Below are 14,465 nucleotides of genomic sequence, written 5' to 3'. Positions count from 1 at the left end.
TAAAGCATCTTAACTGTAGAGAAAGAATCACAAAGTAGGGATTCACACGCGACTGATAAGGAGCGTTGCTCAACGCGCTCCTCATTTCACTTCGGTGGTCAGTGCAAATGAGCGGCCGTTCTCCATGCTTCCAATTTCTTGCCGCTACCATGTCATCTCGCTTGCCCGTACAATCTGTATTTCTCTCTCTTCTCCTTTTGCCTCTCTTTCCATCCATATTATTTGAACATTTTTCAAGAAAATAACAATTTATTATTTTTTGTTATTGTTTTATATTTTACGTTGCAGCACAGAGGTGGTAGAAGCCACAGGAGAGGCTTCTCCGACAGACCTTTTAACGGCGCAAACGGCCGTTTCGTTAGCGGAGACTCGCATATTAGCTCAGTAAGTAACTCCAACCGCGGCGTCCGTCAAGGAAACTACACGGCGGTTCCGCCTGCACCGTTTTATCAAAACCAGCCGTTTCGGCAACCTCCGCCTTACAATCAGAACCAGCAGTTTAGGCCGCCTCCGTTATATAATCGAAATCCACAGTTTAGGCGACCTCGTCCTCCGTTTGATCAAAATCAAGCGGTCCAGTCGCGGCCACGACCGCGGCCTCCGAAGCCGTTGGACTATCGGAATTGGGAGCATTCAAAGGCATCTCTGCCTCCTTACTCTGGTAAATTTCTTTAGTTAATATATTCCATTGTTCCTGTAACCACCGAACGTGTTGGCAATAATGATTGTTGTATTTTCGTTCCAATAATAATAATGATGATGATGATGGTTACATTGTTCAACTTCTTTTTTGACAGAGCGATTTGTAGTTCTCTCCTATAACATACTAGCTGATTACCTTGCTCTTAGTCACCGGAGCAAACTTTACTTTCATATACCTAGACATTTGTTGGACTGGGAATGGAGGAAGAGAAGTATATTGTTTGAGCTTGGACTCTGGTCAGCTGACATAATGTGTTTTCAGGTGATCAATTTTGCTTGCACTGATGCTTGTTTAGTCTAATGATTTTTCCTCAGCTTGGTTGATACTTTACTCAATATATTTGATTTCAAATATAATATATCAATTTTTTTTTTAAATTTTGAGATAAATTGGTTTGTAATCTTTTGATAATATTTCTTAGGAGGTTGATAGATTTCAAGATCTAGAGGTGGAGTTGAAGTTTCGGGGATACACTGGCATCTGGAAGGTGAGAAATTTTCTCTAATGCAGGTTTGCACCTGGTAAATTAGTAGAAGGATTTGATATTTCTATTAGCAACTTAAGCATGATCAACGATTTATGATCCTAAAAATCAAATTGAGTATTCTGTTTAAATTATTTTGCTTTAAGATTCATATGATTGTTTTATTACTCCTATAACATCCGTATGTGCAAACTATTTCTTGTCTTCCATCACAAACATCATTAGCTACAAAATTTTGTTCTATGGAAAGATTGTAGCTTGGAATATATTTTCTTTAGAATTTCTAGCCTTCTGCTTGAGAATCTGGCTACTACAACAGCTTAAACAACTAATATCTAAATTTATGAGTATTTATTATTAAGAGCATGAAGGAATAACTATTTTGTATTAGTTAATTACGTTTTAGTTCTTTATAGATGCGAACTGGCAATGCAATTGATGGATGTGCAATCTTTTGGCGTGCTTCAAGGTAACCATACTTTCAATTCTTAAATGTCCTGAATCCTGATAGATGAGAATTTCATTAACCTGAAAAAGGTATTGTTGGCCTTACTAGTGAAATCAGATGTGTTTCTTCATGATGCCAATTATGTGAAACAAGGAGGTTGGCTGTCAATTGTTGTAATAAACTCTGTTCAAATTTTCTCTCTTTTGCTTCTGTCTCGTTTGCTTGCTTTATGGCTATAGCACCTATTCAGAATACAACATGACATTCCTACTTTCATCCACCCTGGGTCTTACAAGCTTTCATATATGGGGTAAAAATCATAATTTGGTGGTCTTCAACTGCTTAAGTTAATTGAAAGGGAAAGAATCAAATTGTTGTAGCCCTTGGGCAGTGGAAGTCACTGTTTAATAGGACCAGCTGAAACCATTAATAACATCCAGTGTGGACCAGAGTAGACCTTCCTTTCTAAGTCATCAGCATTTAAAGGACCTTATTTCTTCTTGGTTCCATTTGTAGATAATTTCTTTTAATAGCAGTCATTGATCCAGGATAGGTATACTTCAAGAATGGTATTTTAATTGCATTTTATTTTTCATATTTTCTTTTCAAATCAGGATAATAACCAAGAATCGAAGTGAGTAACTGGTGTGATTGTGTTGATTTGGTATCCCTTGGTTTCTACTAATATCAACGTCTGATATTGCTGTTAATGTAATTTAATTTGGTAATGTATTCTGACAGTTTATTCAATGATATCTTTTTTTTTTGTTTTTTAAAGATTCAAGTTGCTTTATGAGGAAGGCATAGAGTTCAATAAGCTTGGACTTCGGGATAATGTTGCTCAGATATGCGTGCTTGAGGTATACCAGTTCGTATCTTGAAAACTTACATTGACTCCTTCAATAAAAACATTTTTCTTGGATGCTTTTCTACTTAACTTTCTTTAATTTTATTGATTGATGTGAATACAGCCTTGAGATTCATTTTTCTTATGTTGGACAGTTATTGAGTCAAAATTTCACTGAAAATTCTGCAGCTCTCCCAACAAGGTAAATTAAGAGATTTTCATGATTTTTCCCCCCAAGAGTAACTTTCCCAATCTTGGTTTGAATTGTCCTATACAGCTTACCATTGCTTTTTATTAATACTGGAAGAGAATGTTACCTGTATATTATTATATGACAATAGGCTCAATTGACGGAAAACTAGGAGTGGCTTTACTGTTAAGGGGATAGCCGGACTGCAAAAGTGAATCTCTATTCAACTTCCCATAAAATAAATCACTTGATTTTCAACCTAAACTTTGCAATTTGAATTTTAATGTGGGTAATAGGAACTAAATCTTGTAGTAAATGAGTCTGGCTAACTAAACAAATAATATTTTAATTGCGTTTTTTTCTTCCTTTTTTATTGTTTAATTCTGCAACTTTGGATGCTTCCTGAATTCAAACCATGCTCAGAAACTTTTCTCAAATGTTCTTTAGTGTGGATATCAGGACAGTCTAGCATGGTCTTCTATTTAAGAGGGTAGGAAGAAATATGAAAATACAGATGGTTAACGAAAATCGAAAAGTCAATCAAGATAGTATTGTTGTGTTTATCATTTCATTTCTCTTTATTCTATCTCTGCAGCTCAGCACATTCTAAAAAAGTTGCCATATGCAACATTCATGTGCTTTTCAATCCCAAAAGAGGAGAAATCAAGCTTGGCCAGGTATTGACTGTTCTCAACGGTTCTCCATATCCATCCACATAAGTCAATTGTCCTTAACTAACACGCCAATACTTTCTTCACTAGGTTAGGACGCTTCTGGAAAAAGCCCATGCTGTTTCAAAGACTTGGAATGATGCTCCAGTTGTTCTGTGTGGGGATTTTAACTGCACACCAAAGGTTGTCACTATTTTCACACCTTGAGCTTCAGTTAAGCATGATTTAATGAAAAATCTCTCTTTTCTTTTCCTTTTTTTTTGTTTGGGGGGGGGGGGGGGTTGGGGATCATGCCTTTCTCTGTTGTACTCCTTTTTTCCCCCCTTTAACAGCATCTTTGTGTTTGGTGTTTCATAATTGAGTAACTAACATCTTTATTTTTGTAGCAGAGTCCACTATACAACTTTATCTTAGAGCAGAAGGTAAATGTTTGTCTTTTCTATTCATTTCCGTGTTCAATGATTAAGACATTGAGATTTGTAAATGTGCATTGGTGCCACAGTTAGATTTGTCTGGAGTGGATAGAGATAAGGTATCAGGACAAGCTTCTGCCGAAATTCGTGAACCACCTCCACCACATTCCAGGTAGGGTTTCATAAAGGCCCCATTATCTTTATCTTTTTGCTATACTTTGATTATTGAAGTTAAAAGGCTTCCATGATATTCAGGGTTCAGTCAGATGGATCAACGCAAGGTCCGCCTGAGGCTGGTATCAGTGTGAGTGATCCTCCCTCAGACAATTTGGAGCATGATAAAGATGGCAATGCAGAAATTTTAAGTTCTACAAACAGCTCGTCTCGGTCTCAATGTACTGACACAGTGCTGGGTGTATCTGATAAAGCTAGTAGTCATATGCACTGTGCAAATAAGGACAGTGCAACCAGTGATGAGGTGACAAAAGAATCTCGGCAGACTATGATAGATGATTCTGAAGTGGCAGTGTCTGGAAATGGAGACAAAGCAAGTAATGAACATTCTGATTCAAATGAAAATACAGAAAGTGTGAATCATTCTACAGCCTCCCTTGGTAATGATTGCCCGGGCAGTGTATACCAGAAGAAGGGTAGTTCTTCAACCTTACATCAGGTTGAGGCCTCAAGTACAGCTACGAGCATTGATTTTGTATTAGCTGATAAACTAGAGAATTTATCTCTTGGAAACCTAGATGAACCCAAGGCAGAAAGTGAAAGTATTCGTGAAGATGGTAATGCATTTTTATTTGCATTACATAGCACTGAAGATTCCTCTCAATCAAACTTTGATCACTATGCACAATCAAATTTGGATCCTAATTCTGAGGAACTTGGTGATGAACTTATTGATGACTTGTCTCCTGCCTTGGATTCTGAGGCTGTCAATGCGGAGGAGACTACTTATAATCCATCATTATGGACACCAATGGAAATAGCAACTGCAACAGGGAATGCAGACTGCGCCTATTTGGAACACCCTTTACAGCTTCGAAGCACATATGCAGAAGTAGAGGTAATTTAAATTTAAGCTTTTTCTTCTCGCTAATATTTTGTAGCTTTTAACTTGGTTACTTCTTAATCACTATGAAGGAACTCAAAAATGCAATTTTAATGTTTGTTGAATGATTTAGGATTGCACAGGGACAAGGGATTCCCATGGAGAGCCCTTGGTGACCAGTTACAATAGACGTTTCAAGGGCACAGTTGATTACATTTTGTAAGTGCTCTATTAAGTTGGTTTTGTTCTTTATTTCTGTTGAAAGATGTAGTCTCTTAAGTTGAATTTATGAACCAATTTGCTAAAGAATGAAACATAAACTGATTTGGCATTCAGGCGTTCTGAAGGTCTCCAAACAGTGAGGGTGCTTGCTCCAATACCAAAACATGCTATGCAGTGGACACCAGGATACCCAACAAAGGTATTTCCTTGCAAGTTATGAGCTCTTTGATACTTTCAGCAAACACTTCTTGACATTAATTGCTATTCTGTAAATGAGTTGCGTCTGACTGACTGACTCTATTTTTCAGAAATGGGGCAGCGATCATATTGCCTTGGCTTCTGAAGTGGCATTCGTGGAGACTATCAAATGATTATGCTAAAGCTATCAGAAAAAAGGTTTAAGATCCCATGATAAGAGGCCACAGATTTTCTTGCCGATGATGATGTGTGTATTTGGTCTCTTGCTACATTGTTGTATATATTATAGCATTCTGCTTGTAGGTAAACAAATTGAAATTTTGCTGCAATTTTGTTTTTCCCTGATCATTTGACTTGAAAAACTATTCTTTCTTTTTTTTTGTTGGTTATCGTGGTGGATAATACTGGATATAGATGTTAAATTGCTTCTTAACCTGTTAAACGATTTCACTTTTAACGTTGATAGGAAATACTGCACTCCATTCGCAAAATACACAGGAATAGGGTGACACAGAACATCTTACAATCTTTATGAAATTTGTGGTCCAATTTTCTCGGATACAAATCAATAAGCGCATTTTTAGTTTGATTTCGTTGGAGAATATATGATCCTATTTAATGTCTTTAACAGCTCATTATCTGATCCTATTTCTGTCTAGCTCTGAGTCATCTGGCAACTGAAACTCTTATTAATTTCCACTCACCCTTTGATGTCGCTGCCAGCAAAAGACAACAAGACTGGGAAATCCAATGTAGCAGTGAGTTAGACGAATCTATTAAAATCTTTTTGGGAAAAAAAAAAAAAAAAAAGAGGTGTTACAGCGTTACGTCCACATTGTCGGGACCATATTGATGTCCCCATCTTGCAGATTATTCAGTCTTTGTTGTAAGGCTTGCATGAAAAATTTTGTGGTTTTGAGTGTTTCAACAATTAAGTTTACTGGGTTAGGGGAAAAATAATAAAAAAATAGTTCGTTTCTCGCCGTCCAACGGCCGCAAGTTCATCGGATTGCGAATCACTTAAAATTATTTATACAAAATTAAATGTTAAACTTCTATTAGGTTTATTATCTCTAGCCTCCAGGCTCATTGTTACAAGACATTCTTGATTTGAAGATCCCTATATCTTTGGCATGAGCCGGCACAGACTGGAATATTAGCAAATTACCATATAATGTATATCATATAATCCACAGAACTTTTATCTTCCACTGTTAAAGTTATTTTTCAATCATTAAACAAAAAGTTTTATTGAGAGTCGGACGACACAAATTCTATAAAATTTATTATCGAAGACTTTGGAAGATAAAACTGCCCAGTTGATCGGACACATCCTTCTTAATATGAAATGAAAGGTTCGAGTTTTGGACCTAAAATGTAATATTAAAACAAAAAAATTCGAAGGTTAGAATCAATTATAGCATAGTCCGAAAAATCTATGATGCAGGCAGGATGCAGGACCTGAAAATGGATTGAGTTTGAGTCCTAACTAAATACGATAAGCGCAGTAACTGTGGAGCGAAGCCTAAAGCCTTCGTTTATGTGTTAATTATTATTATTACACGGTATGACCGTACAACTAACTACACATGCAATCGTTGTTTGGAAATAGGAACATTTGAAAAATCATGACTTTCTCCGCTCACTCGCTCTCTATTCTGTTTATTGATTCGGCAGGCAAAGAACAAGGCAATTTCTCGCCTGATTTCACATTCAAGGTCAGTTTTCCCATCCGCGGTGTCACTTAAAATCTACATTTTTCAATGGGGTCTCCTTTACCGAAAATGCATGAAAACTCTGTTCAGGTTTTTCTCTCTTTTTAATAAATAAACATCTGTTAGATCGCATCTGAGACTTAAAAAATTGAATCTTTTTTGTTTTAACATGCTCGAAATGTGCTTACCTCGTCATCTCTGACATAAAGTCTCCTTCTTGCAGGGATTTTAAATCTCCTTCGGGCTTCATTTTCTGATTCAGTGCTTCAAAATTTGATTTTTGATCTATTTTTCTGTTCTATCAACCTTTTGTGAAATACCCCTTTCGTTATTTCATTTTGGTGCCGTTTCTATCTCATTAATTCCTCTTTCAGGATTCTTGCTTTTGTCAAATTTTGATCAGTTTTAAGTTCCTACAAAATGCCTGATTCAGTTCACTACAAATCCTTGATTCAACCTTCTTGTTCTCGAAAACTTCCTGATTTCAAGCAATCTGTGAAACTGAAATACGTTAAGCTTGGCTACCATTATGTTATTACTCATGGAATGTACTTGTTTTTGTCACCCCTTGTTGCTCTTATTGCTGCTCAACTCTCGACATTCTCAATTCAAGATATCTATGACCTTTGGGAACATCTTAGGTTCAATTTCATATCTGTGATCCTGTGCTCCACACTGCTTGTGTTTTTGTCGACCCTTTACTTTCTAACCCGTCCCCAGCCCGTTTATCTTGTCAATTTTGCTTGTTATAAGCCAGAGGATGCTAGGAAATGTACTAGGCAGATTTTTATGGAAAGGTCCGGGTTAACAGGAACTTTCTCTCAGGAGAATCTTGATTTCCAGAGGAAAATTCTTGAGAGGTCAGGCCTTGGAGAGTCAACATATCTCCCTGAAGCCGTGTTGAGGGTTCCTCCGAATCCTTGTATGGCAGAGGCGAGAAAGGAGGCCGAGTATGTAATGTTTGGTGCACTTGATGAGTTGTTTGCAAAAACATCTTTGAAACCAAAAGATATTGGGATCTTGATTGTGAATTGTAGCTTGTTTAATCCAACACCTTCATTGTCTGCTATGGTTATAAATCACTACAAGCTCAGAGGGAATATTGTTAGTTATAATCTGGGTGGTATGGGTTGCAGTGCTGGTTTGATCTCCATTGATCTTGCAAAAGATCTTCTCCAAGTCCATCCAAATTCCTATGCTTTGGTCATTAGCATGGAGAACATTACATTGAATTGGTATTTTGGGAATGAGAGGTCAATGCTTGTATCAAATTGCTTGTTTAGAATGGGAGGGGCTGCAATTCTGCTTTCAAACAAGAGATCTGATCGATGGCGATCCAAGTACAGATTGGTCCATACTGTTCGGACACACAAAGGTGCTGATGATAAGTGCTTCTCTTGTGTTACCCAGCAAGAGGATCCTACTGGGAGAATAGGAGTGTCTTTGTCAAAGGATCTGATGGCAGTTGCCGGGGATGCTTTGAAGACTAATATCACAACCTTGGGCCCTCTTGTGTTGCCGATGTCTGAACAGTTGCTCTTCTTTGCCACATTGGTTGCAAGGAAAGTTTTCAAGCTGAAAATTAAGCCTTACATCCCAGATTTCAAGTTGGCTTTTGAGCATTTCTGCATTCATGCTGGAGGGAGAGCAGTGCTGGATGAATTGGAGAAGAACTTACAGCTTTCGGATAGGCATATGGAGCCTTCAAGGATGACACTATATCGGTTTGGTAACACTTCGAGCAGCTCTCTTTGGTATGAATTGGCTTATAGTGAAGCTAAGGGGAGAATAAAGAGGGGAGACAGAACGTGGCAGATAGCATTTGGATCTGGTTTCAAGTGTAACAGTGCAGTTTGGAAGGCTTTGCGAACAATTAATCCAGCTAAGGAGAAGAACCCATGGATGGATGAGATCCACCAGTTCCCAGTTGATGTTCCAAAGGTTTCAACCATCTAGTATTTATGATAGTAACTTGTTCCCATTTCATTTGCATTGTCTTTTTGAGTGATGAAAAGATGATTGCATTGGTGAGGTCCTCTATGTTCGGAATTTATTGTATTTCCGCTGTAGTTGAATGCTTGTGTTGGGATCTGATGTTGCATTTGGTAGGAAATTTAAGGATAATTTTGGTTATGGATTCACCACGGCATTTAGGTTGATTAGTTTAGTTCTAGTGAGAATATGGAATTTGGGAAGCTAGTGATATTCTCGCAACTTTACAAGTAATTCTTTGTTTCTTGGAACTTGGGAACCAGATGAGGATTAGGCTTACTATTTCATGACAACAAATTCTTCATGGGGGATTATAGAGCAACATTCCACTTTGTATTCATCTTTCTTTGTGTTTGTTAAACTGATAGTTGATGAATGCTTGTCATCAGTCCCATTTTTCATTAATTTCAGAAGATTTATCAGTAGTTGCCTGTGATTTTTTTATTAGCCTGGATTCAGTTATTCTGTAAATTGAAAGGAATTTCTCCAAAAGTTCCAAGCTATTAACACCCTTATGCTGCTGCCTACGGAGTCAAAAACATCCAGCTTCCCAAACTCTCGGGATTAGTTTTCGGTTGAATGTGAAATGCATCGATTTACAGAATATTTACGCGGTAACTTCCTTCAAGTCATAACCCTCTCATGCATTTGAATTCATGCGGTTATTTTGTGTTTCCAGAACAAACTATATCCTGCATATTACATGCTCATAGCGAATAAATATTCAATGCTGTTATATCTATATATATGAAATGAAAATTGGAAGAGAAGAACGGCAGTAACATGGACACTACCATTAAGGTGATAACAATTAATTTGGTTGAAGTACATAATTTCTTTGTGTCCTTAGGTTACGTTTGGCACGTAGGATTGGATTGAATTAATTGTTAAAATTAAAAAAGATTAGATTTGATTAAATTATATTAAATTATATAATAATGTCTTATATTTGATAGAGTATCGGATTGGACTATATTAAATTATATTTAAATGAAATTAAATAGCATTTAAGTTGATATTTAAATATAAATAAGAATTATTCATGAATACTAATAATAAAATAATTATTAAAATTAATTTAAAAGACAATTAATAAAAAATTAAATATATAGAAACTTAGTTATTAGGTAATCATAATTACTACAAACAAATATAAATTAGATTAGATTAAATTAAATTAAAAACTATTTAAATATTTAATTTAATTTTTTATTCCATAATTTAAATATATTTTATTTTGTCAAAAAGTTAGCAAATAATATATATAAAAGCAACCAATTACAGTATTATTAGTTTCATGATTTATTTTAATACAGTGATTATTAAATTAAATACATATATATAAGTAATGGCTAATTAAATAGACAAATATTTTAAAAATTAACCCTAACTAAACCAATGAGTAAATTGGGATTGCTAATCCCATGATTTTAAGAATGAGTTCAAATTTAGTCCCCTAATCTAATCTAAAGTGAAGCTTACTAAACATAAGATAAAAAAATTAATCCAATCCTACACTTAGGCTCCGTTTGGTACAGCTTATTAAATAGAGCTTATAACAGTAGAGCTTATAGCAGTAGAGCTTATACCAATAGAGCTTTTGGACAAAAAGTCATTGGGTGTTTGGTTGTCAATAAAAAAAGCACTTTTGAACCATTAAACTATGTGATATTTTTTATTATATATATTTAGAAAAGCTTTATAACCTCTACTCCCAAAAGCTCAAATTTTGGGCTTTTCCTAGTAGAGGTAAATTAGCTTATTTAAGCTAAAAAAACTCTACTAAAAAAATAACCAAACACCATAAAAAATTTTAAAAAGTGCTTATACGATTAAATAAGCACTTATGGCTCTTAAATAAGCCATACCAAACAGGCTCTTAGGCTCCGTTTGATACAGTTTATTAAATAGAACTTATAACAGTAGAGCTTATACTAATAGAGCTTTTGGACAAAAAGTCATTGAGTGTTTGGTTGTCAATAAAAAAAGTATTTTTGAACCATTAAACTGTGTGATATTTTTTATATTATGTATTTTTAGAAAAGCTCTCTAACCACTACTCCCAAAAGTTTAAATTTTGGGCTTTTACTAGTAGAGGTAAATTAACTTATTTAAGCTAAAAAAATTCTACTAAAAAATTAACCAAACACCATAAAAATTTTTAAAAAGTACTTATACGATTAAATAAGCACTTATGGTTCTTAAATAAGTCATACCAAACAGGCACTTAATCTTAGTTTCCAAACATAACCTGAAGTGTTCAAACATTCTCACTGTGTGCACATAGTATTTTTGCTTAATTTGTGTTGGTATCATCACAATTCGTGGCTTCAATCATGCCTCTGTTTGGTTTTGTTGACCAAATTAACTTTGTTTGAATCATAATAATATTGATTTTTTTCGAATTTCAATGTTAAAGAATTTCTTTATATATAAATATAGTAGTTTCTTCAGAAGTCGCTGAAATACAGCGGCGTCGTGCATGCCAGTAAAGACGCCACAAAGAAATTCTGTAATCAATGGGTTAGACCATTTGTAAATGAGCAATAGAAAACACCGAACATTGGCTTTAAAATAAAGAATGGTGAAACGAGAGAAACATATATATATATACACACACATAAATACATCTTATTAATTGATTGGTTTTCTATATATACACACCCTATGTATATACAGATTTACCGTATATTGTGTTAAATTTTTCAGTACTAAACTTGCTCTTTCATTTTCTCTGACTGTTGTATTATCTGCACAACCACCATTGAAAGAGTGCAAGGATGGTATTGCATAAAGATCAAAGATAAAATAGTAATCATATCTCTATACTGACATAATATCCAAATTATTATAAATTTATATTATAATTATTACTCATACTAATCAAAGTACCCTTGATACAATCATTATCAACTGACGCCTATAAACAACCAAACCCATTGACTTGATCATCTCCTCTAGCCTTCTAGAACCGCAGACATTAGGTTGCCAGCTTATCCTCTTTTCATCAACACACATTTATTACCAAAAACTCTTAGACCCTGCAACAAGTCATTACAGATAACATGAAATGGGCAAGATGTTCATGTGATAATAAGCGACGGTGCAAGCTCAATATACAGCTACATCATAGAAGATGTAGTTAGAGAAATTAAAAAAAAAAAAAAGAATGAAAAAAAGAAAGAAAGAGTTAATGAACTTACTGAATATATTCAACGTTAACGACTGTGGCCGATGGGTTAGCAATGGCTGCAAATGCAGTGTTGGAGAGAACAATAGTGGTGCCTTTCAAAGAAGGCGTAGAAACTAATGATTGTGCCCGATCAACGATCTTGATTTGAATAGTGTTGTTAATGCAAGTTCCCGACACGGCTGCACTTATGCATCTCAATTTATACTGCCTCCCACACGAAGCCCCATTGTCCCATATCCCTTCCCCGGCCGCCGCGAATAGATTCCCCGACGGGAACTGTGACTGATCGTTCCCGTTACATGCAGTGGCTGCGTTATATACAAAATTATCATTGGCAAGTTAATGCAACGTTGCTTTTGGATATATATACACACACACACACACACATACTTACGTAAGAATGGGGGCCCATACCGGGCGGCGGTGCCGACGTCCCCGCGGGAGTGGTGGAAGAATATTGCTGCCAACAGGCAGAGAAATACAAGTGATTGGTGCATTGACGAGATGAATATGTCTGCCCTGCAAAAATATTATCGTTCCGTATATGAGTTTGATGAGTTTAGTACATAATATGAATTGAATGTTATTTATTTAATTATATAGTGCATGTGACACACAAAGTCAATGGCTGCCAAGCCGAGAAGAAACTTTTTGTAAACAAACTAATTTGTAAAAACAAGGAGGATACAGTTGTAGGTAGCTAAACAAGATTTAAATTCATATCGTCATGTAAAATACTTTTCAAACAAAAAAAAATCAAATTTATTTCTATATTGTTTAAAAAAATTTATTTTTAACGACAGGTTGGCTTAATATGAGAATAATTCAACCGTAAAACAGTTGAAGGTGCCGACTTCTTATAGTTTGTTCTAACTTCTAACTTCCAACTGTACTACGCCAAGGCATTCAAAATAATGGAACAAAACTATAAACTCGGCCGTCCGTTGTCGTGACTCGAAAAATGGTCAACCTTCAGAATGAGCGGCGATCCATCACGTGCGTGGACTCGGTTTTCGCCGCCTCCGGCACAGAAACTTTGTTTGGTACTGCTTGGCTGCGTTCGGTTGCAAGAAAGGAGGGGAAGAGAGACGACTGATGAGACGAAAAGAGAGGAGAGGGAAGACTAAAGAGAAAGGAGAAGAGAAGAATAGAGAATTTCTTAATTTCTCTTGTTCCATTTTCACATGAAAATTTTAACGGGTACCAATCCATCGAATAGATACAGGCATTACAATTAAATATACAATTTTTGAAAATCTTTTTATACCTAATCTGGTTAAATTTGAAACTCTACTAATATTTATAAAAAAAAAAAAAACCTTAATTTTATATAAAACTATAATAACAAAGAGCTTTTTTATATTTAATTTGAACAATTATCAAAGTAAATAAAAATCAACAATCATGAAATCATATTTTGAGAGTAGAGAATGGATTAATTACCTGATAAAGATTCCCCGAAAAAAAAAAAGAAAAAAGAAAATTATCAACTGTATTTTTTGATTTGGGATTGCTTTGCTTACAAAATTCATTTACGGCAATAAGTTATATACAAATACAGTGAGATCATCCAAATTTCGAGATCTATATTAAGCAAAGAAATCTTAGTTGTTAATGCGTAGGGCAGTTTTTTTGTTTATGAATCAAGTCATTAACGCATTTCTTTTAAAGGAATTTTTTTTTTTTTAGATTGGAACCATCCAAATTAAGGAATAAGGATAAGGGTTACTGAGGTGCCAGCCAACCAACCATATCAATGACTTGTTTAGCCTTTAAGTTAGATTTTTGTTTTTTCTCCTTTGATAAACGCGAAGCTCAATTTTAGATAATTATATGATGACAAATTCAAACAGATTTCTGATTACATTATTAGCTCAATTGTTAGTAATTTAAAAAGAGAGAGAGAGAGAGAGAGAGACGGCCTTTTAACGCCTTCAATTATCCTTTTGAAACCCTTTTTTTTAACTATACTCTATTTTAACACTAAAAATACCGTATCTCTCTAAATTTACCTCGTTTTATTAGACTCTTGAATTTTTACCAATACTTCTATGGTCAATAGAAAAAAAAAATTACTTTGGTAGTCCTCTAACCTCGCCCTTCATATAAATTATTTCATGGGTGATAAATTTCATGAAGTTTTATTATCTTATGCTTCTCTTTGAACTTTTTCTCCCTACAAAACTCCAAAAATGTTAGCATCCCAAGAATAAATATAATTCATCTTAAAAAATAGAGAGAAATAAATTAGCTTAATTTTTTGCAAACCAATTGAATAAATGAGAGCCATAAATTGAAAAAAAAATTAAGAAAATAGATTGATGATAAATAT

General features: G+C 35.0%; 3 protein-coding genes across 5 annotated transcripts; 2 read left to right on the top strand and 1 right to left on the bottom strand.

Moving 5' to 3' along the window:
• The first annotated feature begins 37 nt into the window (after positions 1 to 37).
• On the top strand, positions 38 to 5,666 carry LOC18054037 (carbon catabolite repressor protein 4 homolog 6). The gene is made up of 15 exons (XM_006450444.2): positions 38 to 176; positions 289 to 661; positions 798 to 964; positions 1,125 to 1,190; positions 1,604 to 1,656; positions 2,414 to 2,495; positions 2,638 to 2,684; positions 3,268 to 3,349; positions 3,434 to 3,526; positions 3,733 to 3,765; positions 3,846 to 3,928; positions 4,012 to 4,828; positions 4,947 to 5,032; positions 5,150 to 5,234; positions 5,344 to 5,666. Exons 1-15 carry the CDS (start codon positions 108 to 110, stop codon positions 5,404 to 5,406), a joined length of 2,199 nt encoding a protein of 732 aa, XP_006450507.1. The 5' UTR covers positions 38 to 107; the 3' UTR covers positions 5,407 to 5,666.
• Positions 5,667 to 6,812: 1,146 nt separating this feature from the next.
• Positions 6,813 to 9,377, top strand: LOC18054947 (3-ketoacyl-CoA synthase 11). 2 transcript variants are annotated; one of them, XM_024192244.1, is made up of 2 exons: positions 6,813 to 6,951; positions 7,172 to 9,377. In XM_024192244.1, exon 2 carries the CDS (start codon positions 7,369 to 7,371, stop codon positions 8,902 to 8,904), a length of 1,536 nt encoding a protein of 511 aa, XP_024048012.1. In that variant the 5' UTR covers positions 6,813 to 6,951; positions 7,172 to 7,368; the 3' UTR covers positions 8,905 to 9,377. The 2 variants fall into 2 exon arrangements, with proteins under 2 accessions (XP_024048012.1, XP_006450506.1); XM_006450443.2 differs by lacking the exon at positions 6,813 to 6,951 and adding an exon at positions 6,959 to 7,038.
• A 2,461-nt stretch (positions 9,378 to 11,838) lies between these two features.
• Positions 11,839 to 13,655, bottom strand: LOC18054946 (EG45-like domain containing protein). Of its 2 annotated transcripts, none has more exons than XM_006450442.2 (4): positions 13,577 to 13,655; positions 12,528 to 12,652; positions 12,144 to 12,441; positions 11,839 to 11,981 (listed from the first exon to the last, which is right to left on the bottom strand). In XM_006450442.2, the coding sequence occupies exons 2-4, from the start codon at positions 12,628 to 12,630 to the stop codon at positions 11,975 to 11,977; spliced, it is 408 nt and encodes a 135-aa protein (XP_006450505.2). In that variant the 5' UTR covers positions 12,631 to 12,652; positions 13,577 to 13,655; the 3' UTR covers positions 11,839 to 11,974. The 2 variants fall into 2 exon arrangements, with proteins under 2 accessions (XP_006450505.2, XP_024034205.1); XM_024178437.1 differs by lacking the exon at positions 13,577 to 13,655 and adding an exon at positions 12,751 to 12,780.
• Between the last annotated feature and the right edge of the window lie 810 nt (positions 13,656 to 14,465).

Source organism: Citrus clementina, unplaced genomic scaffold (genome assembly GCF_000493195.1).
Source record: "Citrus clementina cultivar Clemenules unplaced genomic scaffold, Citrus_clementina_v1.0 scaffold_1, whole genome shotgun sequence".
Lineage (NCBI taxonomy): Eukaryota > Viridiplantae > Streptophyta > Magnoliopsida > Sapindales > Rutaceae > Citrus > Citrus x clementina.
Note: the sequence above shows the minus strand (reverse complement) of the source record. Positions and strands in the feature narration are given on the sequence as shown.

Excerpts from the sequence above, each read along its gene's own strand:
- LOC18054037 (XM_006450444.2), top strand. The coding sequence starts at position 108 with ATGAGCGGCCGTTCTCCATGCTTCCAATTTCTTGCCGCTACCATGTCA. Across the intron at positions 3,766-3,845 it reads ACTTTATCTTAGAGCAGAAG|TTAGATTTGTCTGGAGTGGA; the intron begins GTAAATGTTTGT and ends TTGGTGCCACAG. Across the intron at positions 3,929-4,011 it reads CCACCTCCACCACATTCCAG|GGTTCAGTCAGATGGATCAA; the intron begins GTAGGGTTTCAT and ends CATGATATTCAG.
- LOC18054947 (XM_024192244.1), top strand. The coding sequence starts at position 7,369 with ATGCCTGATTCAGTTCACTACAAATCCTTGATTCAACCTTCTTGTTCT.
- LOC18054946 (XM_006450442.2), bottom strand. The coding sequence starts at position 12,630 with ATGCACCAATCACTTGTATTTCTCTGCCTGTTGGCAGCAATATTCTTC. Across the intron at positions 12,442-12,527 it reads GTATGGGCCCCCATTCTTAC|CCACTGCATGTAACGGGAAC; the intron begins GTAAGTATGTGT and ends TATATAACGCAG.